Source organism: Cordyceps fumosorosea (assembly GCF_001636725.1).
Source record: "Cordyceps fumosorosea ARSEF 2679 chromosome Unknown scaffold_22, whole genome shotgun sequence".
NCBI lineage: Eukaryota > Fungi > Ascomycota > Sordariomycetes > Hypocreales > Cordycipitaceae > Cordyceps > Cordyceps fumosorosea.
This window is the reverse complement of record NW_017387322.1, coordinates 389,256-417,091: the sequence shown is the minus strand read 5'-3', so window position 1 is coordinate 417,091 and position 27,836 is coordinate 389,256. Positions and strand designations below refer to the sequence as shown.

General features: G+C 56.6%; 8 protein-coding genes across 8 annotated transcripts; 5 read left to right on the top strand and 3 right to left on the bottom strand.

The window, feature by feature from the left end:
- Positions 1-102: 102 nt before the first annotated feature.
- Positions 103-2,244, top strand: ISF_07556 (WD40 repeat-like-containing domain protein; the record flags this gene model as incomplete). The annotated part of the gene is made up of 1 exon (XM_018851159.1): positions 103-2,244. The coding sequence occupies one exon, from the start codon at positions 103-105 to the stop codon at positions 2,242-2,244; it is 2,142 nt and encodes a 713-aa protein (XP_018701755.1).
- Positions 2,245-6,854: 4,610 nt separating this feature from the next.
- On the top strand, positions 6,855-9,182 carry ISF_07555 (glucan 1,3-beta-glucosidase; the record flags this gene model as incomplete). The annotated part of the gene is made up of 1 exon (XM_018851158.1): positions 6,855-9,182. The coding sequence occupies one exon, from the start codon at positions 6,855-6,857 to the stop codon at positions 9,180-9,182; it is 2,328 nt and encodes a 775-aa protein (XP_018701754.1).
- Positions 9,183-12,853: 3,671 nt separating this feature from the next.
- Positions 12,854-14,690, top strand: ISF_07554 (Cyclic-AMP phosphodiesterase, class-II; the record flags this gene model as incomplete). The annotated part of the gene is made up of 2 exons (XM_018851157.1): positions 12,854-12,895; positions 13,116-14,690. 2 exons carry the CDS (start codon positions 12,854-12,856, stop codon positions 14,688-14,690), a joined length of 1,617 nt encoding a protein of 538 aa, XP_018701753.1.
- Positions 14,691-14,961: 271 nt separating this feature from the next.
- ISF_07553 (FMN-binding split barrel) lies at positions 14,962-15,848 on the bottom strand (the record flags this gene model as incomplete). Its single annotated transcript, XM_018851156.1, has 2 exons — positions 14,962-15,047; positions 15,119-15,848. The coding sequence occupies 2 exons, from the start codon at positions 15,846-15,848 to the stop codon at positions 14,962-14,964; spliced, it is 816 nt and encodes a 271-aa protein (XP_018701752.1).
- Positions 15,849-17,049: 1,201 nt separating this feature from the next.
- On the top strand, positions 17,050-17,286 carry ISF_07552 (hypothetical protein; the record flags this gene model as incomplete). Its single annotated transcript, XM_018851155.1, has 1 exon — positions 17,050-17,286. One exon carries the CDS (start codon positions 17,050-17,052, stop codon positions 17,284-17,286), a length of 237 nt encoding a protein of 78 aa, XP_018701751.1.
- Positions 17,287-18,302: 1,016 nt separating this feature from the next.
- Positions 18,303-20,861, top strand: ISF_07551 (hypothetical protein; the record flags this gene model as incomplete). Its single annotated transcript, XM_018851154.1, has 1 exon — positions 18,303-20,861. One exon carries the CDS (start codon positions 18,303-18,305, stop codon positions 20,859-20,861), a length of 2,559 nt encoding a protein of 852 aa, XP_018701750.1.
- Positions 20,862-21,012: 151 nt separating this feature from the next.
- Positions 21,013-22,909, bottom strand: ISF_07550 (hypothetical protein; the record flags this gene model as incomplete). Its single annotated transcript, XM_018851153.1, has 2 exons — positions 21,013-22,041; positions 22,082-22,909. The coding sequence occupies 2 exons, from the start codon at positions 22,907-22,909 to the stop codon at positions 21,013-21,015; spliced, it is 1,857 nt and encodes a 618-aa protein (XP_018701749.1).
- Positions 22,910-23,788: 879 nt separating this feature from the next.
- Positions 23,789-26,173, bottom strand: ISF_07549 (protein kinase (Lkh1); the record flags this gene model as incomplete). Its single annotated transcript, XM_018851152.1, has 4 exons — positions 23,789-24,549; positions 24,612-24,959; positions 25,016-25,094; positions 25,151-26,173. The coding sequence occupies 4 exons, from the start codon at positions 26,171-26,173 to the stop codon at positions 23,789-23,791; spliced, it is 2,211 nt and encodes a 736-aa protein (XP_018701748.1).
- Positions 26,174-27,836: the final 1,663 nt, after the last annotated feature.

The window sequence follows — 27,836 nt, the reverse complement described above, 5'->3', positions numbered from 1 at the left end:
ACAAACCCTGTGCCCGTCACAGACTCTTCGCTGCCGTTTTGTACCCCTCACAGCCTCCCACAGTTGCCGCAGACAACCTGTCACGCAAGATCCCCAGACAAGATGAGCCAGAAATCTCCCACCAAACCCTTTGACTGGGCCGCCGTCCAGCGAGAAATCTTTTCTGCTGCCGGAACTCAGCCTCCCGCCGAGCCGTCGTCCCCGCGCCGCCATTCAGGTGCTCACCCCGGGCCCCATGATCAGCGCACGCGAAGCCTCAGTCTCTCCCTGCCATGGCGCCGCCCAAGGAGCTCGTTATTCGTCCACGATACCCATAATTTGAATGAAAATGCCATTGATGACTCCAACGACCAATATCCGAATCCCCAACACAGACGCCACGCTACCGCCGGCCCCTTCAGAGGCATCATTCGACGTGCTTCGCACTCTTTCAAGGGCATGGTCCATCGCCGCCCCTCACTTCTCAACGAGGAACCCATCCACGAGCAACAAGACCACCCCGAATCGAGACCCTCCACAGCTAGCTCGACCTGGAACAAGTTGCGCCAAGCCACCACGTTCCGTCAAGCTCGATCTGCCTATGGCCTCGATGCTTGCCTTCAAGCCTCCCTGTCGTGTCACCACCCGACACCTGCCAGCCTTCCCATCCCCGCACTCGGGGATGCTCCTCCATTCATCCCCGAGTACGGCGGAGCCGCTGCCAAGGCGTCTGCTGCCATGCAAAACGACTTCTTCGCTCGTAACCGCTGGCTCCACCAGCCGACAAGCGACGACGGCAACGACCGCGAGAGTGGCATCGGCATTGTCTTGACGGGCACCAGTGCCGAATTTGATATCGATGGCGAGGCCGCTGCTTCCGAGACGACCAAAATCCGCCGCGTTGACTTTATCACCGCGCTGCCAACCGAGCTGGCCATTCAGATCCTCGCCAATCTCGACGCCGCGACCCTCGCCACGATGAGTACCGTCAGTCGAAAGTGGGCGGACGTCATCGAGAACCAGCACGTCTGGCGCGAGTCTTTCTTTCGCGAGATGGGCCAAACTTTTGCCACTGGCGGACCCGTGCAGCCCGGCACAGGCCTCGGCATCCCGCACGCTGTGCCTGAAAACGACTGGAAGCGCGCCTACCGCACACGGCAGCAACTAGCTCAGCACTGGGCGGAGGGCCGGGCGCGTCCTGTCTACCTCTGCGGGCACACTGATAGCGTGTACTGTCTGCAGTTTGACGAGCATAAGATCGTCTCGGGCTCGCGTGACAAGACGATCCGCATCTGGGACATGCGGACCCTTGAGTGCCGCCTCGTCATCGGCCCGCCCGATGTGGTGCACGCGCGGGAGCTGCTCTTTGACGATGAACTCGGCGGCGCGGAGACGCATTACGCCTCGGGCCCAAACCACGGCGACGAGCGCATGGTCGCCTCGACGCCGGCTGCCGTCGCCTATTCCATGCACCACATGGCCTCGATCCTGTGCCTGCAGTACGACGACGAGATCCTCGTCACCGGCTCGTCCGATGCTACCGCCATCATCCACTCCGTCCGCGACGGGTACCGCCCTGTGCGGCGCCTCGAGCACCACACCGCCGCCGTGCTCGACCTCGTCTTTGACGACCGCCACATCGTCACCTGCAGCAAGGACACGACCATTTGCGTGTGGGACCGCGCCACGGGCAACCTCCTGCGGCAGCTGCGCGGCCACGCGGGGCCCGTCAACGCCGTGCAGATGCGCGGTCGCACCGTCGTCTCGTGCTCCGGCGACCTGCTCGTCAAGCTGTGGGACCTTGACTCCGGCCGCGCCGTGCGCCAGTTCGCGGGGCACACCAAGGGCCTCGCCTGCTCGCAGTTCTCCGACGACGGCCGCCTCGTCGCCTCGGCCGGCAACGACCGCGCCATCCGTGTCTGGGACGCCCGCACCGGCGACTGCGTCCACGAGCTGCCCAACGCGCACGCCAATCTCGTCCGCAGCCTCCACGTCGACTCAGTCAGCGGCCGCCTCGTCTCCGCCAGCTACGACACCGACATCAAGGTCTGGGACCTCCGCGACGGCAGGCAGCTGCTCGAATTTCCCCGCTGGCACGCCAGCTGGGTGCTCTCGGCCAAGAGCGACTACAGGCGCATCGTGAGCACCGGCCAGGCGCCCAAGATCCTGATCATGGACTTTGGAGCTGGCATCGACGGCATCGAGATGTTGGAGGGCGCGCCCTCGCCGCCTTTTAGCAGCAGCGGCGGCTCTGGTTTCTTTTAATTCGGAGAGCGGTCTGTGGCCACTCCCTGATCGTTGCATATATAACCACCCTCGGATCTGGCGTTTTGGGACTTTTTTTTTTTCTTTTTACTATGGACAAGTCATGGGGGGGATTGATACACCATCACATACAGCTTAGCGCGCATACGTTCCTTCTCTTTTTCTATTGGGTTAATATACTATATAGACTGCGTTTTTGGAAGCATACCTTGCAGGTCCCTTTTGTTCTGGTTGGATTCACATTTGTACGTTGGTTGGGGGTTTGGTAGAAAAGCGCCACAATGCGCAGGGACAACATAGAATTCTACAAGACTCACCAAGTCCCAGGAGCGACACCTATCTTGAATGCCACGCTCGTGACGTCAACGGCTGTGCTCCGTGCCAAGGAGAACAAGCTTCTTCCCTTGGCTGGGCTTTTATTTGACTTTTAGGAATAAGACCATGTTGCGAATTGTGCAACAAACAGATCCGAGCAGCAAACTCCCATCGGGGCGAGCTCAGGCAGGCAGGCAGGCAGGATCAGCTGTGACGAGAACGAGATTGAGATGACGCGAGACAATGCGCAATCATCGGAGACGGAGCGGTGTGCGGCTAACTTGATCAGCGTCCTGCCTGTTGCGGACAATGCCAAGGCTCGAGAGGCGATACTCCGCGACATGGCATGTGATCATTCAACTTGTCAGCTGTGGATGAGTCCTCACATCGCCGATTGCAGTGATGTCTCGACAAAGCGCGTACCACGTGGTGGCTGGTACAAGCGAAACTCGGCGACGAGAAAAGAATAACAAAGGGGTCGAGCACGAAAGATGTAATGACAATCATTTACCATCACTGCAATGCAGGGGAGATCAATGCGCTGACGATCCGGGTCATGAACGGAGCTATTCCCGTAAACAGCATATGTCCTTTGACAAAATGTCGTTGTGGCTGATTTCCTCTTCTAGTAAACGCTGCATGCTCCGTTCCTTTCTTTGTTCGCCTTTCTTACATGGGGCGCCACTTGTTACATTCATTTGGTCCTGGTCGTGCTCTGCGGTTGATCCTCCCCCGACGCTGTCCCAGCTACGGAGTGGACTGTTGCTCCCGGCAGCCAAGCAGGACCGAAAAGACGCCGGTTGACCCACCGGCTGGGCGGGCACGGGTAGATGTGGAGTGTGTTCATGTGCTTCCACATTGCTCTTTTCTGGTATCGTTCCTTTCATCATGGCGGGTTGAGAATACGGTTGCGAGCCTTGTGCTTCTCTGTAGTTGCCAAGAGTCGCTTATGCGCTGCCGTCACAGGGATATCTCCACACCAGGAATAATATTACACCAGTCCGGGTCCGGAGAATAACATAGTCGACCGGCGTGTAGGTGACCCCGGTGGTAGTGTTCTCGGTGCTACTGTGGGCATATGCGAAATCAAATCGTCCGCGTGGCGCACTACTTCATGGTACCATGACTGCAGTTGGGATAGCACATGGCCTGCGAACCCCGCGAATGTTGAGATGTTGCTGATCGCAGATGCTGCCTTGCTCGAGGAGTTGTGGCATGCGGATGAATAGAAAGCAGCTGCAAAAGGTGATGTGCTACTTCGTACGGCCTGAATGGCCGTTTTTTGACAGGCATCGTGATAGGATGATCTTGGAGAATCCTAACAACAAGGAAAAGAGGCTGAGAGAGGTGCGGCAGGCGTCGAGATCTGGCGTAGACTGGCGTGTGGGGTAACGACTGCACTCCTGCCAGGACTGTTGCCGATGCTAAAATTTAGTGAGAAATGGATCGAACAGGAAGAGCATTACTTTGGTGACATCTGCTCGCTTTGTGGGTATAGTTAGTACGAATGCACCGCCATTGTACATCCGCCATATCACCAGGTTTGTCCATCTCAAGCTCAGCGCCTAAGGGTCGTGGTGTTCGACGATTGGCTGTGACTGTTGTAGTGCGGCTCGATTTACATATGCCTGGTCGCGTGCAAGGTGACACACGTGCCTGCTAGGTATTGTATTTTGAACTGTTTTGCAAAGTTTCGCACCTTGGCCGACATTGGTGTGACACCTGGAATATTGAGTGGCGACGGGCATGGCGCGGTGTCGCCTTGAAGATGCGTATGCTCACCACCGTCGTGTGGCTGATAGTGACGCTTAGCTTGTCTTCATGTTGACGAGTTTGTGAAGAAAATATCCATCCCTATACCTCCGCAAGCTGTGGATCTAGTGATCTGGTTTGCGTCGGGGTCGATCCACATAGAGCCTGTCATCCGAGACGCCAACCGCGGTCAGAGTGCTCCACGCCGGGCACTAGAACTGGGCCAGCTGCCTAGTGTGGCAGGCTGCAAAGCACGGGCTCTGGTCTGGTACTCCGTACATGATGCGGTTTTGTTCTTGCAGACGCCTGCCTAGATTCTCTTCGATTGTTTCTGCGCAAAGGCAGCACGGGCTAGGGCAAGAATAGAGCTGACAAGGCAACATGAGATCAAAGGATAGCCATCAAGCGATGTCACGCAATATGGCGAAGATTTCTGAACATGTCGCATCTGAGAGTCGGCAGCCATTACTGCAATTTTGATCGTCGTTGTCATCTGCAGCTAGAGGAATGTGACCTCTCACGTTGAGAGCGACTGCCACTAACGAAGTGGTTAGTTAGTCTTGGGAGACACACAATAATAAACTTTGCAGTCCACAGAATCGAGACACAATAGACATGTTGCGTACCTTTCGGGGGCTGACCCCCAACACCCACCGGCGCTAGATATGAAGGGTTTTCTTTCCGAAAATTTGCTTCAGGGGCACGTAGTCTAGAAACTCCTTTGACTGGCCATAGAGTTGCTTGTTTCCAACACATCGCCAACCCTTTTCAGTTTCAAGGAAGAAAGGCACGACTCAGACCAGCCTGGTACAGCGAGTACAGCGACCTTCAGCCCTTCCAGACGCATTCCAGGGGTTGGGAGCGGGTGAAACAGCGCTAGCCTTTTTAGCAGCCCATGCGTGCGACAAGGAGACCCTACATGCTCCCTGGTGAGGTGTCAGCTCAGCGAGGCTCCCCTGCAAGGATTGGCTCTCAGCTTCTCGATGTGCAAAGAATAGGACACTCCGCAAACTAGGACCTGCTTCTCTTGGGCAAATGCCAAAAACCATCGGCCCAGGCTTCGGCGCTGCTCCGGCATGAGTCTTATGTGCGTGTGCTAACTGTCCGATGGCATAAAGTAGCAGGGACCACCTTTTCTCTCACACGGCGCAAGGTACTGGATTTGTATAGATGAGTGCATGATAGTCAAGGTAGCTAGTATCATGAGTCGGTGAATTGGTGTCCACAACATGATCAGGAGCATCGTTGCTCCAAGACAAACTAGTAGTGGTTGATGGAGGTTGCCGCTCAAACTAATTTCCACCGAGCAATAGTTACGTCAGGGGTAGGTTAGAGTCGGTCGACCGTGTCCGTTTCGTCATGCCGGCGCAGGCGCGGTGGACAGGAAATGAGGTCCGAGTTTGTTTCCTGCCTGCTTCAACTGCCATGCCTGACAGCGGCAGAAGCTCATGTGTGAGAGCCAATATGCGCGACCCATCATCTGAAACAGAGGACAGGCTGCATTGGGCCAATTGATGGGGTGGTTCGGTACCTGTCGATTCGGTAAGCCCGCAAGGGTGTGGCCGGGGTGTGGGGGCTCCGCTTTCTCAATACCTCAGTACGCGCCGCCCCGACGAATGTTGAGAAAACGATGTATCCGTAAATGGAGCGAGAACAATGGGCTGGCTGGCTAGCACTGCCTGAAAGTGGCCGTCATGCTCGACCGACCTTGCCAGATGCCAGGCTTGCATGCCGACGGTCTTCGCCAGTTTCGATCGGAGCTTATAATGAGCGGGTTCCCGCGCCCGATGAACATGAACGCCTCTTGAGATTCAGTAGTCGTGCCTCTTTCGCCCTCCCCATACTTTCTTTGACGATACGCGACGTTTGCTTGTGTCTTTGGGCAACTCAACGTGAGCGTTGCCGCTTCCGACCCTCCTTTTTTGTCTCTTTCCTGTTTTTAGCCGCCTGTGCAGGTAGCCTCGTGTACGTATTCCGTGTCTCGTCTGCAAAGAAACTGTAAGTGTTTGTTGCCAGCACCAAACGGCAAGATCAACGGTACGCGTGTAAGACGCTGTACACCCACCTGACACACCTGTACTGGCAAGTGCCTTGCAGCAGAGGATGAAGATCCATAACAGTCGTCGACAATCGTCTTTGACTTGTCGATCATGTCGTTAGCAGGTTCAAGTAGCAGTCTCGTGAAGAGAGGAAAACAAGCTGGTGACTTACTGCCCCACCATCGCCGACAATAAGGCGACAGCCGTCCAACAACAACAACAACAACGGATCGTGCAGCTGGCAGGCAGTCGCTTGCCAGCCGGCAGGCGGTACAACCCTTACCTGCTAAGCCGCATGTCATATTTACTCACTGTTCCTCAAATACAGCATTTCCCCCCATCATAGTTCCTATTGTCTTACCTACATGACACTGTACACTGCATCTTCTGCATCCCCTCGCTTTCGCTCTGCACTTCTTCCTTCTATTTTCTCCTTCGTCCTCGACAACAACAACTGACACATACTTCCGATCTAGACGCACTTACTCACCCGAATCCCGCACCATGGGTCTCGGCTCGCTCTTCACGGCCTCTCTGCTGGCCCTGAGTGCTTTCTCCCCAGTCTCAGCAGCGCCATCTTCCTCTGTCGACACTTTGGAGGCTCGAAATGGCGGCAGTTGGTGGCTCTCCAGCATCAAGCGGCAGGGCGCTGTGCCCAGCAACGGCAATTTTAAAGTCTACCGCAACGTCAAGGACTTTGGTGCTACAGGCGATGGCTCTACTGACGATACTGCTGCCATCAATGCTGCCATCACGGATGGGAACCGCTGTGGCCAGGGCTGCGACTCCAGCACCACGACGCCTGCCCTTGTGTACTTCCCTCCTGGAACCTACGTCGTCTCGAAGCCCATCATTCAATACTACTACACCCAGCTCGTTGGAGATGCTGTAAACGTGCCGACTCTCAAGGCTTCTGCCAACTTCCAGGGCATTGCCGTCATCGACTCCGACCCGTACGCCGACGGTGGCGTCAACTGGTACACGAACCAAAACAACTTCTTCCGTCAGATCCGCAACTTCAAGATTGACATCACTGCTCAGGGCAAGTCCACTGGAACTGGTATCCACTGGCAGGTTGCCCAAGCCACCTCGCTTCAGAACATTCAATTCGACATGATCAAAGATAAGAGCAGTGACAACAAGCAGCAAGGAATCTTTACCGAGAACGGCTCTGGTGGCTTCATGTCCGACCTTACCTTCAACGGCGGCAACCTCGGTGTTTTCTGGGGTGCTCAGCAGTTCACCACCCGGAACTTGAAGTTCAACGGATGCCGCACTGCTATCTACATGAACTGGAATTGGGCTTGGACCTTCCACGGTCTCAACATTGACAGCTGTGATATTGGTCTGGACATGTCTAGCAACGGCCAAGACCAGCAGCAGGTCGGTGCCGTTCTTGTCCAAGACAGCACATTCTCCAACACCCCAGTCGGCATTGCCACTCGCTACAGCCCTAGCCAGAACGACACCCGCGGTACGCTGATTGTCGACAACGTTGATTTTAGCAAGAACTGCCCCGCGGCCGTCCAGAACCCCCAGACTAACGCCACCATCCTCAACGGCAACGCGAAGGTTCAGTCTTGGATCCAGGGCAGGGCCTACAAAGGGAATAGTGGTAGCGCTGTCCAGGCTACCCAGACCCCCGTTTCTAAGCCTGCTGCCCTCCTAGATGCCTCCGGAAACATTTTCACCAGATCAAAGCCTCAATACAACGACGTCGACGCCTCCAAGTTTGTTTCCGTCAAGTCCAAGGGTGCCAAAGGCGATGGTGTCACCGATGATACTGCCGCGATCCAAGCTGTCTTTGACGGCATTGGTAGCGACCAGATCGTTTACTTCGACCACGGCAACTATGTTGTTACCAACACGGTCAAGGTTCCTAAGAACGTCAAGGTTGTCGGTGAAATTTGGCCCGTCATTTTTGCCAGCGGCAACAGCAACTTCCAGGATCAGAGCAATCCGAAGCCCGTCTTCCAGGTCGGTAATGCTGGAGATGTCGGCACTGTCGAGATGCAGGACATCATCTTCTCTACCATGGGGCCCCAACCCGGTGCTATCCTGATGGAGTTCAACGTTGCCGGTCAAAAACAGGGTGCCGCGGGTCTTTGGGATGTTCATTTCCGCGTCGGCGGCTTCGAAGGAACCAAACTTCAATCCGACAAGTGCTCCAAGAACCCCCAGCAGATCGCTCCCCCGAAACCCGAGTGCATTGGCGCGTTTATGCTTCTGCACGTTACAGCTCAAGCAAGCGTCTACCTCGAGAACACCTGGTACTGGGTTGCTGACCACGAGCTCGACCTTGGTGACCATAACCAAATCAACATCTACAACGGACGTGGTATTTTAATCGAGAGCACCAAGGGCGCTTGGCTCTGGGGCACAGCTTCTGAGCACAGTGTTTTGTCCAACTACCAGCTCACCAAGGCCAAGAACGTCTACATGGGCCTCATTCAAACCGAGACTGCCTACATGCAAGGCAACCCCGATGCCAAGGTTCCTTTCAAGTACAACGCCAAGTACAGTGACCCTGACTTTTCGAAATGCACTGGTCCTAAGTGCGCCAGAACTTGGGGCGTCCGCGTCGTCGATTCTTGCGACATTCTTATTTACGGTGCTGGCCTCTACAGCTTCTTTGATAACTACGACCAGAAGTGCGTCGACGCAAATAACTGCCAGGATAATATTCTTGATATCCAAAACTCCAGCGTTCACATTTTTGGCCTCGCCACTAAGGCGAGCATCAACATGGTTACTGTCAACAACCAGTCGGTCGCTCTCGACAAGGACAACAGAAACAACTTCTGCGCTGCCCTGGCATCCTTCTCATCCTAGAAGGGTGATGGTAATGGCCCAAAAGGATCCAGCAGCAGCGCTGAGCCACAGCCCACTTCCTCCGAAACTAAAACCCCAGCAACTTCAACTTCCGCAGTGAGCACTTATACCAAGCCACCCTCAACGACGACCTCTCGTGTTACCGTATACGAAACAACAATCCTATATACCACGACAATGTACGTTACTGCGACCGTCACGGTCTAACCTTAGAAGGATCTCGACCACTGCAGGAGAGTGTTGGTGGGAGCTATTCAAACCTCGAAGAGTATGGGTGCGACAATCTGCATTGCTGCAGATGATGATTTTTCTCTTTCTGTTATCATTTCTATTGATTCATATTTTATGTTTCTTTTTGGTCCATATTTTCAACACGTTTTCACCCGCCCAGGAGGTAGGGCAGAATTTGGCGAATGGGAGGCAAGGCTATGCCTCGGCGAGTACTCGGTAGCTAGACTGGAGACTGATACAAAAACTTTGTTCATCAAATTTATCCCCGGTATCCAACAGCATAAAGTGTAACTTTTGAATGAATGAATGGATGGATGGTACAAGGTGCCAGTCACGCCGCTTTGTCCAAGAGATGCATTATGCAACATTGTTGTGCGCAAACAGCCCTTTGGGACGGCAAGACAAAGGCAAGACAAAGCACTTGAGGGTTGCAAGATGTGCTTACGCAACCAGGAGGGACGAGATTGTACGCCTCACCTTGAATTGGGATACTGAAGCGTGCAAAGTGTAACCTACCATGAGAAGTCGTCAACGTCAAGAAGGGAAGAAACCGACAAGCGGCTTAAAAAAGACAAGTAGAAAAGATCCGAAAGTCTAGTAAATAAAAAATAAATAAAAGTAGGTTTTTTTGGGGGGGTGGGGGGGGTTCACGTCGGGCTGTTGGTTTCGCGGTCACTGTACAAAAGAAGCCAACACCACGGGACTCGTTGGCTATTCGAAGCGGCGACTTTGCGGAGAGTTGGCCGAAGCCAAAAAGAAAAAGCGAAGGTACGGTAACCGTACGGAAAACTGCATTAGTTTTTAACTTGATTGTAGCTACTTCGCTGAAGGGTTGAAGGTTTATTTAGGTATATATACGAGGGCTTTGGCGGCGGCGGGTTCTGGACCTTAGCCCACAGCGCAGCTACTACGGGCCGGGATTCTAGGGAAAGAAAAAGTACTGGAAAGGTGGCCAGACAGGATGAGAGTTTGTGGCAACTTGGTGGGAACTACAAACACTGCAGGTCAGTCACAAACAATTTGATGATGCTTGGGAACTTGTTGGGCAAGTTCTGGAGAAGGCAGTTGTTGATGCAGTTGTTGATGCAGTTGTCGATAACCAGGGAATTACTACAACAAGTGGACAAACTGTAGGAGAGAACAACTCAATTATGGGAGTAACCGTGTTGAGCGCACGTTTGTTCACTGCGCCGATAGAACACACAGATCACTAGGCTCCATGGCACAGGGCCTGACACCTTGACGGGAGATGGCAGCAATTTTGTATAGTAATCAAACTTTGTTCTTTGATTAGAGATCCAGCATCCAAATTGATTTGTGGCCGCCAGAGGGCCAAGCAGTCTCGCCTCTCCCGTAGGAGGAACATACTGCTGCATCACTGCTGCACCGTCATCACGGTTGCTCATGCGCATGCTTACCGAAGAGGAGGGTGTGGTGGACATGGGCTGCATGCGCGTCATAGCTGCTGTAGTACCTGTCGGTGACCGTGGAGAGGCAGACGCAGTCATACACGCGACTTGTCTTGTACATTGGGCCTATTGTTCTCCCTGGTCGCGGGCGACGCGGTGTCGAGAACACGACGACGGCCAAAATCCATACAAGCGTCGTTTCCGCTGCATTCCGAACCCTCAAGGCTGAGGTGGCCAAAGCGCGCCGCACGCCCTGGACTGGGGCTGTAGCTGGGACTAAGAAGGTTGAAAGAGTCCCATCGCGGAGAAGTTGGCTGATCCTGGCTTTGGCCGCTTATTATTACCGGCTTGCAGATGTTGACGAGACAGATCCCAAGGTGACGCCGAGATGCAGGCAGGCAGGCGGGCAGTGTGGTGAAACTGCATTGGCATTGAGCCTTTGGATGAAGCGCTTGTCAGGGAAATGCCGTCGGGCGTGAGCAACGCGCGCTGTGACTAATAAGAGCAGCACGGCGCTCTGGCAGGCGCTCTCTAGGATCCATCCATCAGAAGAGGAGCAATATTTGTTGGTCAAGTACTCCGTACAATAAGTCTGCCCTGCGGCCAGCATTTGTGCGGGCCCTGGAGGAGGGCAGGCTGATGCATGTTCCTGTGGAAACTATGCGAGTGTTTGCCAAGGCACTGAAACCCGATTTCGTGGATTTGGGATTCGGGCGCTGACCTGAGGGTGGTGATGCTGGGGTTATTGAGAGGCGATCGTGTCGTATCCAAGAGCCCGAGCTGTGAGGAAGCTGCCGAAGTGGTAGCAGGAGCAGCCATCGTCGACTAAAAATATTTTTTTGTACCAAGGATTATTATTATTAGTATTATGGAGCAGATAATCCGCAGATCAGTCGACAACGCATATGTCTCATTATTGGTACCTGGTTCTTACTCCCTTGTCTCTATTGCGCCTGGCGCGAGACACGGAGGCAGGGAAAGGCAAACAAAGTCTCAAGACAAGAGATGCAAGCATCCACGGGCCGCGGACGAAGGAATTTTGGACAGGGTATCCGTCGACGGCTGGTGTCTAAGGGCGCAAGGCAGGCAGACGAGGCAGAGCAAGGGTGCCTCTGGCGGCGCATGCCGTGCAGTTATCGCTGATGAGCTCGGAGTAGCGGCCCGCCACAGCTTCAGACCGAGACGTCAGGTGGGTGTATTGGTAAAATCGCATATTAAATATATGCATGAGCAATGCGACAAACAAGCTTGACTGCGTTTGATGGGGGGAAAAAGGAAGCAACAAGATCTTGCATGCAGGGAGTGGAGGGGGGAGTGGAGGAGGAGGAGGTGGGCCGGTGGGCTGGTGGGCTGGTAGACAAGGTTGGTGGCGGCCTCCATCTTCTGCTTCCCGCAGCGAAGCTTTTACACGCATGATTTGTACGAGTTCACAATGATGTTTTATTACCGACGGATGATTGCAGCGCCCGCAGTCATCGCCTCCAAGCGAAATCGCTGGGAAAAAAAGCGAGGGAAATAAGAAGCGACAGACAGACATGGCACTGGCACGGCATGGCCGATGGAAATCACGTGCAGCCAGCCAGCCATCTCTGCGCAAGACGATCAACGTGACGAACAAAGACGGGCTGCCAGCGCCTCCATCATCAACCAACCTCTTCACTCCCTCGTCCCTCCAGCTCTCTATTCTCCATACCTGGTCATCCACCCACGCAGGTCATCGTGCAGAAATACAGCAAGGCTCCATTGTTCAGACTAGTCTCGCTGCAGCGGCCGTGTAAGCCACTCCATCGGCGACCCCGGAGGCGCCGCCCTTTGCGTGTGTGGTGGGCTGGCTGGTCTGAGTTGGCAGCATCGGGGCTCTCTTTTTGCCTTTTACCTTTTTGGTCTCTTGTCTTATCATATATACCGTTCTTTAGAGGCAAGCTTTCGCGTCTTGCGCCAGCCGACACGTGCCCGTTATTGTTCCTTCTTACAACATCAAAAAACATCGGCCGCACATCCATCATCATACGCTCGGCGGATGAGTACGATATGGCAGACCAAGCCAGTCCGTCGCTGCAGGTCATTGTCCTCGTAAGTATGCATCCCCGCGGGCAAAACGTTGGTCTGGCCTTGCTTGTTGGTTGGAGGGCTTTCGGCGCAGGACCCTGAGCGCGATGGCTGGCGGCTGGAGCCTAGCGCCCGTTACAGACAACGATACCAACCTCCTCCATCGCCCGGTCTCCGAGCATCTCAATCAATTGCCCAGAAATACATCTTCGCTAACTCTCTCCCTCCCTCTCCTACGCAATAGGGCTCCGGAGGCGGACCGCAAGAATCCAATGTTACCGCCTTTCTCGTCCGCTCGCTCGAGCAAGACTGGCGCAAGGGCTCCATCGTCGCCGTCGACGCCGGCGTGCACCTCTCCGCCATCACCCGGCTCATTGAGGAGGCCATGCCGTCGCCGGCACCGTCGCCGCCCTTCACGTTAACCACGGGGCCATTTACAGGCCTGCGACTGCCGCACGCCACCGCAGCGGCGAACGCCGCCCACGTCGCACGCGCCCTCGTCGACACCTACCTTGTCACGCATCCGCACCTAGACCACATTGCAGGCCTCGTCATAAACACGGCAGGGCTCCCCGGTACCCGACCCAAGAAGCTGGCCGCGCTGCCGAGCACCATCCAGGCCCTCAAGGCGCACGTCTTCAACAACGTCATCTGGCCCAATCTCAGCGACGAGAGCAACGGCGCGGGCTTGCTCACCTACCTGCGCCTCGTTGAGGGCGGCAGCCCGGCGCTCGGCGACGGCGACACCAAGGGCTACCTCGAGGTCTGCGACGGCCTCCAGGTCAAGACGTGGAGCGTCAGCCACGGACACTGCCTCGAGAAGCACAGTCATCGCGGGTCGACCGCCTCCGACCCCTCGACGCGCTACGGTAGCCACGACGCTGCCTCAAGCCACCACTGCACCCCACGGCGCGACACCTACGGCATGGCGCACCACCACACGCCCATGTCCAGGGCGCACTCCCTCGCAAATCAAGGCGGCGGCTTCATCGGCGGAAACTCCCCGCGCCCCCCGCCGCCGTCCTCCCACGAGACCGCGGAGCAGCAGCGCGTCTGCGTCTACGACTCAAGCGCCTACTTCATCCAGGAGCAGGCCACCCGTCGCGAGATCCTCATCTTTGGCGACGTCGAGCCCGACAGCCTGTCGCTGAGTCCGCGCAACCTGCCCGTCTGGCAGGAAGCCGCGCCGAAGATCGCCTCGGGCGCCCTCGCCGCCATCTTCATTGAGTGCAGCTACGACGACGCCCAGAGCGACGACCGACTGTACGGCCACCTCAAGCCAGTCTTTCTCATTGAAGAGCTTCGCACGCTCGCCGCCGAGGTCGAGATGGCCCGGAAGCTGCGCGCCTTGGAGTCGAGGAAGCGCAAGCGCGCGAGCGTCTCTGACGGGGCGGCGGGGCGCAGGCAAACCTCAGCGACGACGTCGCGCAAGCCGCTTACCGCAGAGGATCCGGTGTCGCCCAAGTCTCTCAAGCCAATTCTGCGCGCAAACACGACAGACATGGTCATGAAAACGGGCGAGGACGGAACGGAGACGCCGCATCTTGCCACGCCGACGGAGGAGATGTCGCTGCAGGATGCGGATGTCGGTATCATGTCATTACCACCATCTGTGACGAACCCGGTATCATCTTCCTCTTCGTCGTCGGCGAAGCCCCTCCGAGGGCTCAAGGTCGTCATCATACACGTTAAAGAGACGTTGGCGGACGGGCCGGAACGAGGAGACGTCATCTTGCAGCAGCTGCAGGAGCACGAGGAGGAAGCACAACTCGGGTGCGAATTCATCGTTTCCAAGTCGGGGCAGTCGTTTTATTTGTAGCGGATGAGATACCAAGCGCATTGGGGGGCTTTTTATTCATTGGATATCATGCATGAGTTGGGTAACATTTGTCACGATGTCAACGTCTACTGGGCTATTTATTTTCATTCCTTGAATGATACGGTCATTCTCGACTACCATGACAAACTTGTCTTGTTTTATCGGAACACTTTTGGATTTTGGGTGGTTTCTATCTATATTGGATTAATGATAACGCATACACACCTCGACGATTTGGTGCATATTGCTACCGTCCAACTCCCGAAAACTATCAGGGATTGCGCTCGGCGAGCTTCTCGTAGCCTTCGAGGCCGCCGAGGTCCTCGTTGAACTTGGGTCGGGTGAGCTCGATGCCTTCTGTGGTGCGCGAGTATGTGATGCCGCCGAGGCGACCCACGGAGCCTCCCCTCCATTCGCAAGTCGTGTACTCACCGCAGGATCGACGATGCTCTTGTCGGCGTTGAGCGCGTCCTCGCGGACCCAGAAGCGGGTGCCCTCAACAAACACCGTCGTGCCCGACTTCTCCCCCGGCCTCGCGCGACTGTCCCACTCGCGCACCGAGTCGAGCTTCGCCTCCACGCTGAACACGGCCTCCCTGACCCTCGCGCAGCGCACCGTCTCGCACCCGTACTCGGGCGTCAGCCCCGTCAGGCGCCACTCGTCCCTGCCGAACGGGGCGTCGATGCTGGCGGCGTTGGCCGCCTCCAGGTACGTCTCCGAGATGATGTTGATCACGCACTCCTTGGAGTCCAGCAGGTTCCTCAGCGTGTCCTTGGCGTCGGCGACGGAGGAGGAGAAGCCAATCACGAAGATGGGCGGGTCGTGCGTGACGACGTTGAAGTAGCTAAAGGGGGCGAGGTTGGTCGCGCGGCCGTCGGGGCTGCGCGTGCTGATGAAGGCGATCGGGCGCGGGGTGACGGCGGAGATGAGCAGCTTGTAGTTGAGTCCGGCGGGGCGGCCGTCGGCGTGCGGGTCGAGGGCGACGTGCGGCCGGGAGGCGCCGGGGTCGGCGAGGCGGTTGCGGCCGGAGCCAAAGGCCCAGGACGGCTCGGGGGTCTTGGTGTAGCGGAAGGGAGGCGCGGAGGCGTCAAAGTCGGGGCGCGAGGCCTCGACGGTCTTGAAGTCCGGGTGCGGGTTGCGGTTGATGCTGTCGGCCATGGTGGCGGAGAAGAAGCGGCAGCGGTGCGGCAGTGGTGGATGGCGGAGCAGTGAAGTGGGAGGAGGAGGGAGGCAGAGTCGGCCGCGACGCATGAAGGAAGGATGGGGGGGGGCGGGAGGAAGGTAGATGAAGATTTATAGAGAAGGTAGGTGGTGTGTTGAGGGAGCGAAGCCGAGAGGGAAGAAAAAACATGACGTCTTATCAAGAACTTATAAAGCGGTTTTAGCATGGGCCCGCCCGGTTCCGTCATTGGTGGGTGGGTTGGCCGGCGCGCCGGGGTTGCAGCCGGGAGCTCCATGAAACCCCGCCATGGTGTGTAGCTTTGGTTGGGGAAGATAAAGAACCGTCATTATTTTGATGAATGATGACAAATTAACTTGCCGCATTGGTTCCATAAAAAGACTAAGTTGGGCGGTTTTCTTTTTACCAAGACGCTTTGGCTATCAATCTCTTCTCGATTTACAAATTGCATGCCGGGTAATCCGTAGATCTTGCCCTACTCCCGCTGTCCGATCAGGCCGTGACGTGATTGGTCAGATCTGAACGGCCTGGGGGAATTACAGCGCTTTCAAGATTCAGGAATCAAGCACGACATCTGGCTTTCGTTTCGAGTACGCGGCGCCAAATAACTCGAGCATATGGCCTTGGCGGCGCTGAGGTCGCTACTCATATCAAGGAACTCTCCGATGTTTCATCATGTCAGTAGGGGGGAGTATTCCGTACAAGGCTCCCGCTCAACAAATTACATCGCCGCCGGGGTTCAAAGCATCATCACGCGAGCGATCCCCCAGACACTGGCTTATCCTCTTCACATGTCATCCATCTCACCTTGGTGTGTCGCCTGGCGATGGGATTGGTCAGTGTCTTGTCGTCCAAGAGATCTCCCGTTATGAATGCGGGGAACATCACTAAGATGTCCGGATGGATGGGTGGCGCTTCTTTTGGCGTGTCCTCATGCTCGGTGCCCAGCCATAGTCAGCTTACAAGTATATAAAGGCAACAACGTCGGCAGTAAAGGTCAAAAAGCATCTTGCCGTTTCATTTGCAATCTGCATTCTATTATTCTCTACCAACTTGTATTGCTGTGCGAGCCACGCAAGATTCACACACGAGCCCTTGACATTAGTCTAAGTCGCATACCACTACACATCTACATACTACACATTACATACCGCCGACACACATCGCACATATACCACAATGGCGCCCGGCAAGCTTTCCACCGCTTCACCAGCCTTTATGCTTCTTGGGGGCGTGTCGTCTCTTCCCAGCGGAACTCTTGTCCGCGGTCTCCTCACCAAACCCAAGGCCACGCCTCAGCGTTTCCGTGATGTCGAGGCCGAATGGGACTACTTTCAGCTCCGAACCTATGGCGTCGGCGTCCCAGAGCGTGCGTCAAAGATGAAGCGTCGCAGCGAGCCCAAAGATCGCGCATAGCATCCGTCATTGGCATCTCTGGGCGGGGAACGAGTGTGTGATGCAGAGAGAGTACTCCCACCATAACGCCTTTGGAAATGCGCCCATTTATTTACTTGATTTCATGTATACTATTCTCGCACAAATAAGAATCTTTCTTTACAGCTGGCTACAATTTTCTATTAGAGTTTCAGAAATGTACGTGGCACTTGATCGTATCTCATCTACTCTGACGTGAGCTGCATAATTCCTGGGGTAATACAACTTGGCGCAGCTCACTAAGTTTACGCCTTGCCCAAATGAACGTCAAGGGATGCCTCGGCTGGATTACATCGATGGCCTAACTAATTAAGTATTCCCATCGTGTACGTGTAGCAGGTACCTACACACATTGGTACTTCACCCTGAAGGGCTGGCCAGCGAAGCAGGTAACCTGATTGCCTCTGAGCAATGCGGCCATTGTGCAATTTCTCTGAATGACCATGCAAGATTCCATTTTAAATAACAAGAAATGTTTGAGCAAATTATTCTTGCAATTTTCCTGGCAACATGCATCGATTTATCCGCGCCTCGCATCTCCAACGACTTTTAAGAAGGCCTGACCAAACACCGAGACCCACCAGGCTGTCCATCACAGCTTTTTTTTTTCGCCTCGCCGGTGACTCCAATCTGATCCTCTCACTTTATGCATGCCCGCTGTGACGCATCAGCGCAACTCCCAATGCCCCTCATGATGCCACTCTAGCTCTCTTTTTAACTATTACTCTGTTATTCTTCTCTTTTTTTTTCTCATGGAATCATGTGGCATCCTCCATCGCAACTCTCTCTCCGCTCTTCACTTCAAACCTCGTTTCCTCGACGTTTACATTAGATATTTTACCTGTCGCGCAGCTGCTACCGCACCCCGGCTACCGAGTCTGCATACTGCACGACCTTGCACTCGTTTCCTACCACTCCTCTCCGCGAGACCTGACCGTCTCGGCTCGACTCTAGTAGCCAGACAACCCTACGCCAGGTCCGGAAACGATCCCACCGTCATGACGACGACGGTCGAGCTCGCCACGGTGCCGACGGCCGACACGCCGGGGACCTGCATATACGTACACCACGAGAAGCGCTCCTACGTCTTTGGCCACGTCGCCGAGGGCACCCAGCGCGCCTTCTCCTGCCGCAAGCTGCACCTCGGCGGCACCGAACACGTCTTCCTCTCCGGCGCCGTCGGCTGGTCGCAGATGGGCGGCCTGATCGGCTACCTGCTCAGCATCGGCGGCGCGTTCGACGCCGCCAAGGAGTTCCGCGCCACCGAAAACTCGAAGCGCGCCGAAAAGGGCCAGAAGCTGCTGCGCCAGCTTCGCAACGACGGCGTCACCGTCCACGGCGCCGACAACCTCTGCCACATCCTCGCCTCGGCGCGGCCTGTCATCTTTCGCCAGCCCGTCGCCGTGCGCGCCCTGGAGCACAGGGAGGACCCGCGCGGCGCGGACCCGACGCTCACGGCGCCGGACTGGGAGGACGAATCGATCCGAGTTTGGAAGATTCCTGTTCGGAGGGAGCGCTCTAGTAGTCCGACCAAGCGTCGACGTAGCGACAGCGCGTCCAGTAACTCGAGCAGCAGCAGCTTGTACAAGCCTGCCTCTACGCCGTCAGATCCCGCTGTGGCGGGCCTGGTCATGGAAAAGATCATGTTCACCGGCAGCCATGATAAAATTACCATGGCCCTCAAGAGTATTGACGAGCTGACACCGGAGGACGAGGCTATCATATTAGACGGCAATAGCATGCGACGGTACAACGGCTCACTCGGCGCCGATGCGCTTAAGTCTGTCAGCAGCGCAGCCAAGGCGTGGGTGTTTCCCGACGCCGACGCCGCGCCCCCCAAGGGAGAAATGGAGGGCATCAACGCCATTTCCAACGGCGCGCTGCCGCGGACGTCGTACTCTGAGATTTCCATGAGTTACATCATCAAGTGTCAAGATCGTCGCGGCAAATTCAACGCTCAGGCGGCTAAGGAGCTTGGTGTGAAACCGCAGAGCTTCAAGCTCTTGACTGCTGGTGAAACAGTAACGACAGACGAGGGCACGGTAGTCACGCCGGACATGGTTCTCGGGGAGCGTCAGCCTGGCAAAGGCATCGCTGTCGCCGACATTGGCAGCCGTGACTTCCTGGACGCCTTCTTTGAGCGTCCAGAGTGGACAAATGCTGAACTCATGTCTGAAATAACCTCCATGTACTGGATTCTTGGCGACGGTCTCGCGTCGAACCCCAAGATTCAGAAATACATGGCTACTCACCCGAAAATCAAGCACATCCTCTGCTCTTCCAGCACATGCCCGAACATGGTCAGCAATGCCAGCTCAGCTGAGATGCTCGCCAAGCTGCGCCGCATCGACCCCGAGCGCTTCCCCTTCGTCTCCTTCGACAACACCGTCGACTTTCAAACCCCCGATGACCCCTCCTCATCTATCGAGCTCGGTAGAGCGGGCCACAAAATCCAAATCATGCCACGACTGCTCTACAAAGATGACGCCATCGCCCCATTCCCCGACCTGCAGCTGGCCTACAACTCCGTCGACGAGGAGGCCCTCGCGCTCGCGCAGCAGGCCCGGGCCAAGGCCACTGACCCGGCCTTTCTCGCGCGCATCGAGCAGCAGGAGGCCGACATCCCCAGCCGCGACGCGGAAATCATCCCTCTCGGCACCGGCTCCAGCGTGCCCAACAAGCACCGCAACGTGTCCGCCACGCTGATCCGCGTGCCCGGAATCGGCACCTACCTGCTTGACTGCGGCGAGGGCACGCTCGGCCAGATCCGGCGGCTGCTCGGCCGCGAGGGCGCGGCCGAGCTGCTGCGCGACCTGCGCTGCATCGTCGTCAGCCACCTGCACGCCGACCACCACATGGGCGTGGCCACCGTCGTCAAGGCGTGGTACGAGCAGACGCTCGCCGACGGCAGCAGCGACCGACTGCTCGCCATCAGCTGCATCGGGCGGTACCGCGCCGTGCTGCAGGAGATTTCGCAGGTCGAGGACATTGGCTTCCACCGGCTGCGCTTCCCGAGCTGCGGCCCGCGCGGCGACCGCGATCTCACCACCGCCGAGGACCTGGCCGCACTCGGCGCCGCGGACTCGTTCGGCCTGCGCGGCATCAAGCGCGTGCCCGTCGCGCACTGCTGGCGCGCCTACGCCACGGAGCTGGAGCTCGCGGCGCCGTCCGGCCTGCGCGTCGCCTGGTCCGGCGACTGCCGCCCGTCGAGCCGCTTCGCGCGCGCCTGCCGCGGCGCCCACCTGCTCGTCCACGAGTGCACCTTTGGCGACGACATGCAGGACCACGCGCGGTACAAGATGCACAGCACCATGGGCGAGGCGCTCGAGGTGGCCCGGGAGATGCGCGCCCGCCGCGTGCTGCTCACGCACTTCTCGCAGCGCTACGGCAAGGCCGACGCCCTGCAGCCGGTGGTGGGCGGGGAGGACGGGGAGGAAGGGGAGCAGTCGGTGCTGTTGGCGCACGATCTGATGCGTGTCAAGCTCGGGGACTTTCAAAAGGCGGCGTGCTACATCCCGGCCGTTGCGCAGGTCTTGGCCAAGACGGCCGATGCCTAGAAAACGGAACATCATGTTGCGTCACCTTGCTTGGATTTTACTATAGACTTGGTCCACTCTGATATATACCCAATAGACGGCGGAAACATTTTGTGTACTAGTCCCAACTGCTACAGCGCATGCGTGAGGATCCAGCAAAGTCCCCCCCAGGTCAGCAGCCCTCCACCGGCCTTGGCCACCGCCGGCCGCCGCCGCCGCCGCACCCCAGCAGGACCGTCGAGCTCACCGAGTGCACGCTGCCAACCCGCGGCATCCCCACGGCGGTCGGGTGCTTCGGCACCGGGATGCCGCTGCTCCGTGGCCGGTAGTGCCGCGTCCGCAGCGGCCGCGGATGCAGCGATTCATCGTCACCATGGTCCCTCCTCTCAACCTCCCTCTCCGCAGCGACGTAGCCGTGCTCTGGAAGCGGCGAGACTGGCTGCGGCGGCGCGCTCCGCGTACAGGGCGGCGACGGAGGACCGCGGATGCCAGCGCGGATGCTGGGGGCAGTGGTGCCGACGTCATCCGCCGCGGCGGCCGCGCGGTAGTACGCGTCGTAGATGGCGGCCAGCTCGGCCTCGCTGGCTAGCGAAAGCGGCGGCGATGGCAGTGATGGCTGCGTAGGCCAGGTCCGTGCCGCCGCTGCCGGGATTCCGTCCGGGGCGGCCGTCGTCCGGGGCGGGGGCTCGACTACCACGGTGCTGGCGGAGGCGCGCAGGGAAGAAGTCGGAGGAGACCTCTCCGGCACGCGCTCGTTCGTTCTCGACGGCTGGCGATCGTCGTCACTCTTTGCAGGAGGCGGCGGGCTTGGCGGTGATACCTTGGCCTCCCCCGACTGCCGTTCCTTCGACCGCCGCCGTCTCGTCGACGACGACCTCGAGCTCCTCTCCGGAGTCACCCTCATCACCGCCGCAAAGGCGCCCGCCGGGAGGTGCTGCGAGTATCCCTCCTCCTCTTTCCTACTCGTCGCGCGCTTGAGCAGCCTCCACCTCCCCTGCGCATACTCAACCTCATACTCGTCCTCCTCGTCCTCGTCCTCCTCGTCCTCGTCCTCGCCACTGCTGAGGAGGAGCGCCTCGACGTCCACCTCCATCATCAGCCGCGCCTCCTCGTCCCGCGCCAGCCAGCAGCCCCCCCTCCGCTGCCCTCCGCCTCCCCCTCCTCCCGCTTCAGCCCTCCTTTCCCTGCCGCTGCCCAGCCGCTGCCGGAGCACCAACGCCGCCATCAAGTCGCTCTCGCACCGGATGCGCCTCCTCCTCCTCCGCGCGTAGCACGTGTCGATCCACGCCTCCACCATGCGCAGCAGAACCGGCGGCTCCGGCGTGCCCGCCCTTCGCTCGCGGCCCGTCGCGACCGCCATCTCGTGGCGCGCCACCAGGCCCGTCCTCAAGACCATCAGAAACTGCGGCGACCCGCCCACCACCGCCAGCCTGCACGCCGCGCAGCCGCTGCCTCTCACGCACGCCGGCAGGGCCACGTCCAGCGGCCTCCTCATCTTCTCCTCCCATCTCCTCCTCCCCGTCCAGAGCGCCGCCACGCGCGCCGCGCTCTCCGTCCACATCTCCACCGCCCCCTCCTCCACCTCCTTCTTCTCCCGCGTCCGCCTTGCCCCTGCTGCTCGGTCCAGGTGCCTCCTCACCTCGTCCTCCACCAGCACCGCCAGCGCCGCCAGCACGCGCGGGCTCAGCGCCCTGTGACTCGGGCATAGCGCGGCGTCCACCTCCGCCCTGATCAGCTCTCTCGCCCCCCGGGTTTCCTGTCCGCCACCACCGTGCTGGAAGCAGCTGCAGAAGAGGTCGCCGAGGAGGGACAGCGCGCGGGGGCGGCGCAGGGCGGGCGCGTCGCGCAGGTTCGGCCGGCGGGGGCGCCGGTCGTGGTGGCGTGGCGCAAGTAGAGGATCCGCGCGAGGGCCTCAACGGCGGGACGGCGGAGGGCGGCAAAGGGCGCGACCTCGTCGTCGTGTAGCCGGTCAGGCATCTCTGGGCAGCGGAGTGAGGGGTAAGGAGAGAGAGGGAGAAAGGGGGCTGCTCAGGTTGGACCGCAAAGTTATACTGTGCTCCGTCAAGCATCTGTGTGTATGTTGTGCGTGTCTTTGTGAGTGAGTCAGTGAGTCTCTAGGGAAAGGGGAGAAAGGGAGGTACTTATAAGACTGAATGCCCCTTGTTTGAATCGCAAAGCAGTTGAGGTTTGGCTGGCGTTTACAAACAAACATTCTCTTTCATGACATGCTTCCCGCTGTCATTGTCAGAGAGCAAGCAAACTAGCAAGACTACAATACAGGACCAAACATTGAGTAACAGCCTCACTCAGCACGCAATGATGATTGTGTTTTTTCTTGTCATCGGTGAATACTATGGACGATGCCATCAACATAAATCAAACCCCGTACACCTGTTCAAGGTTATTCCCAAATCTCAGTCCCCTTTCAAATGATAGTATAGTTAATATGTATGCAACAATACCAAGACAGGTAGCGCCTTGTCAAAAACATATAAAATGTGTGTGCATTGCCGTAGAGGCACAAGATTGTAGCAAAAAGAAGAAAACAGACGTCGTGTCATCATGATACCCTATTGAAACTCCATGCAGGAAAAAAGCAAGATTCGTGGCCACCAGTGGTACCAACAAATGAAAGAAAACGTGCAGGCAATGCAAAATGACGGTTCAAACCCCCAAGTAACTGGAATACTGTTGTTGAGGCTCCTAGCGCGTAGAAGCCGGGACGATTTTGATTTTCCAATACTCCCCAATGCTCAAACGGAAAATCGTGATAAAACGGATAAGCTTGACAACGAAGAGAAGCCCGGCAAAACGGATGCATCAGAGAGAACGGAGAAGCTGGCTTCCCATTGGTAGCAGCTGCGTTTCCTATGCAGCCAGCCGTTGAACGGCCGGTAACAAACGCCAAAATCATTCATAGATTGGTCATGTATCCAATATGTATCCAACTAGGCCTTCTGGGCGTCTTGGCCAATTCGCCGCTTTTCCATTCGAATTTTGGCGGCTTCCGTTCCGTCGTCGGGTGGCGCCATCTCTTTGAACCAGGGATGGTTTAATGCCTCGCGAGCCGTGATGCGCTGTGAAGGATCATAGATAAACATTTTCCGCAGCAAATCGTGGAAGTTCTTGAAGAACGTCGTATTCTTTGGAATTATGTTATCAAGATTCTTCATGGCTCTAACAAAGCGCTTTGAGCTTCGCGAGGTCTCTGGAGTCGGGTAATCGAGCCGGAGCCGTTTGAAGTATTTGGAAGCAGGGTTGCCGCCTGTCCTGCTGGATATTCTGTTGACGGCTTGCACCAGATGAGCATCTATCCGTTGTCCAAGAACCATTTCCATCATGGCAAGGTGTTCCAAGTTGTCGTGCGTTTGGAAGAGGGCATCGCCTGTGAAGAATTCGACAAGGATGCATCCGATGCTCCAGATGTCACAGGGAAAGGACCAGCCGAGGCCGAGAATAATTTCGGGTGCGCGATAATGGCGGGTGGAAACGACAGATGAGTGGTACTCGTCCTCAAAGGTGGCAGACCCAAAGTCGATTAGTCGAATTTCGGTATCGAGCAAGACTCGCCTTTGTGTGGCTTGTCGATTAATCGTTGTCGAAGCAGACGGAATCTTCCTGTGATATGTAAAAGTTTGATAAGAGTTGTCATATAGTAAAATGTTTTCGGGCTTGAGATCAGTGTGTATTAGATTGAGGTCATGAAGGACTGGCCAAGTGTTGTTAGTAAGAGAAGGCAGAGACGGACGGCTGGAAGGCGGTGGAACTTACAAGCAACGCTGGTAAGTAGTTGACGAGCAAACTTTTGAATCTGGCTGTTGGGAAAGGGCACGAAGTGGTTGGCTTTGAGAAAATCAAAGATGCTTTGACCCAGCAGATCCATGACGATGCAGATGTGACCACGATAGTCAAAGCAGTCTCGTAAGTGGACGCAACGATTTCTGTTGGTGGGATCGTTTGCTTTCAGAGTGGCAAAGACGCGGAGCTCAATGCGGGAAGCGTCACGATACTTCTGGACCGAGCGAATAATCTTGACAGCGACAGCTTCGTTGCGGCGGCGGTCGCGGGCTTGAACGACCTTACCAAAAGTACCTTGGCCAAGAAGGCACTTGATCTTATCTAGTAGGCAATCAGTATCAGGTTAAATGGATGGAGGGGCTGGAAAGATATCTTACACTTGTCGGTAAGATCTGCATCTGGTACAACAAGGTAGTGACCGTCATCGTCATCAACCCTGGCACCCTTGGACTGGGTCTGCGGGGGGTCAGCATTGCACTGGAGGCTACATGGCGAGAAGGGAGACAACGCACATCGTGGACGACTCGAACGTATACGTCGCCAGATTTCCTTGGCGGGAATGGCGGCGGTACATAGGCCTCAAAGGGATGACCGAGTCCTTGAATATCACGTCGTTTGGCTTCAATGGCGGCTTGCTGGCGGGTGCGTTTCCGCTTGAGCGGGGCAGTGGCGGCGTCGGGCTGGCCATTGGAAGACAACGAAGTAGCAGCAGTGGTGTGGGCGGTAGAGGGATGGCCGTCGCTTGACAAGGTCGAGGCACTGGGCGTAATATTGTAGTTTGGAGTTGTCGCATGGGATTCGGCCACGGGCTGGACGTGGTAGTGGACGGGCGGGTTCACGTTGTCTCGGCGGCGGCGTTTGGTAGGCTGTGATTGCAGTGTGGTTTGTTGACGGAGAGCAGCGCCGTCTGGAGCGACAATGTGGCTGCTGGTAACATGGCTGTGGGTGAGTTTGCGGCCCTGGTTCGCCTCTGGCTCGGGAGTGTCGTGGATGACAATGACTTCCTTGGGGAGGCCGTTGCGGTAGAAATTGTCCCAGTCAGGTTCTTTGGAGCGGCGACGCTTGCGGGAGGGGTGTTGATCCATAGCCAATGTCAGGGAGGTGGCGGTGGAAGTAGACACTGCTGACGAGGCGAAAGTATCGTTCTGACATGGAGGGGCGGCGGTCGTGTAGCCGTGCAGTTCGAGGTAACCATGGGGGGGAGGTGGTGGCGGATGACTGTTTAACAGGGCATCATCAGTCGGGGCGGGAGCGTGTTCTTGGGGGTTGTGGTTGTAGTTGTGGCGACGCGGATGGAGAAGAGGACTGGGGAGAGGGTAGGCGGGACGTATATGGGAGGTCGTGTTGGTGGCGGAGGATGAGGGGGCTGCGTCGACGAGAGCAGCAGGACGATGGCCAGGAGAGGTAGGATATTGTTGTTGTTGTTGTTGATGAGGTTGTTGATGATGGGCGGCGTAGGGTGAGTGGTAATGGCGCGATAAGTGGTAGTGAGGGAGCGTGGCCGCGGCCACCACAGCTGTCGCAGGCGTCGACATGCCGCTACCTCTAGTCGAAGTGTAATGCAATCAGAGCGTCAGGATTGTAGTCGTTTTCGAGAGGGGGCAGAGAGTTGTCGACGAAGAGCGAACATGTGTCGTTGTGAGGACGAGGATTTCGAGGGGAAGGTCGGTCCGCAGCACGAGGAGTCCGAGTCAGATTCTCAGAGGATCAGTGAAGTGACGGGTGACGAGCGGCTGGAGGGATAATTTTGGGAAAGCTGGGACGGTCTGCAACGGTACGGTACACAAGTGAGTGGTGAACTGCGGCGGAGCGATGCACTGTCTAATGCACTGTAACGACCGCCACCGTGAGCGGGTGAGCGGGAGGGAGGCGATTTGACTAGTTGCATTTGTGGTGGCGGCAGGTAACGTTAGTGGCTTCCAGTGGCCCTGCCCCTCTAACAGTCGGCAGCCCCTAAAATTCACAATTACAGTGCCATTGCTCTACAAACGCCAGCCAGCAGGTGACACTGCTCGTCAGTCATTGCCCAGCAGTGGAACGAGCAAGGCACCTGTCGAGCCATTTTGACAACTGTTGCCATCATGGATATTCATACACTTGATCAAGGTTTGGGAAGATCGCAAAGAAAAAAAAAAGGGGGATGCCTAGGATAATAAACCGCGGAACAATCAACCACCCCCCCCCGGAACAGAACCCGAGGGGAAGCGACATTGTCCTCGTGGCTGCATGTTCCAGGGCCAGTCTGCGTGGAATGAAGCTGGCGACGGGATGGATGGATAACTTCGTAGTGGGTGGCCCGCTAGAAGAGGAGAACCGAGCCGGCGCTGCCCAGCCTCCTGGCCTGCCCTGACAGTGGCTTGTGCCTGCTCGAGAGAAAGGAGGAGATTGGAAAAATGATTGAACTAATAATAGGAAAGACGCAGCTAAATATCTTGTCACTTTTTATTGCCATTTTTGCTGGCCTTGATGTTCTGTCCTGTCGCTAGCCAGCCTTGTTTTATGTGCCGATTGTGGAAGCACCTACAAACTATGTACATACATAACTACTGTGTAAAACGCGAAACGCACTGTACCGTGCATTGCCAGCGATGTACTGTGATGTGCCGCCTTCTAAGGCACGCCACGTCTCCGCGGATTCCCTGCATAAAAGGCGCAGCAATATTGCCCATGTTGCTATTAAGGTTGTGCCATTTTTGCTGGATTTTTTCCCTCTTCGCCCTTCTTCTCTATAAAGATAACTCTTTCCGTTCGTTGCCTTGTCGATGCTGACGCACAGGGCAAGGTAGTTGGCGGCGCCGTTGGCCCAGGAGGCACCAAGCAAGTCTGCCAGCGTACACAAAGGAAAGAAAGAAAAAACAACGAAAAAAAAAAAAGGAAGACAAAAACAAGACAAAAGAGAAACAGACCGGAAACACTGCTGCAGGTCCTGTGCACAAATGGACTAGAAACTTAGCTAGATGCCTCTTTCTTCACGATCGTTAATATTGAAGGGAGTTGTGGAGTCTGTCTGAGGGATCTTGGCAGCACAGTTCACAATGACGGATAGACTTGCGGACACAGCATCCCCTTGGCCCCCCCCCCCCAAAACTACCAGCTGACTTGACAGGAACACGCCAAAAAGGTACAGAAAATAACACACACCACCTTCTGATACGCTGCCCATTACTATTTATTAAGAACTCGGCAAGTTCGTTGGGC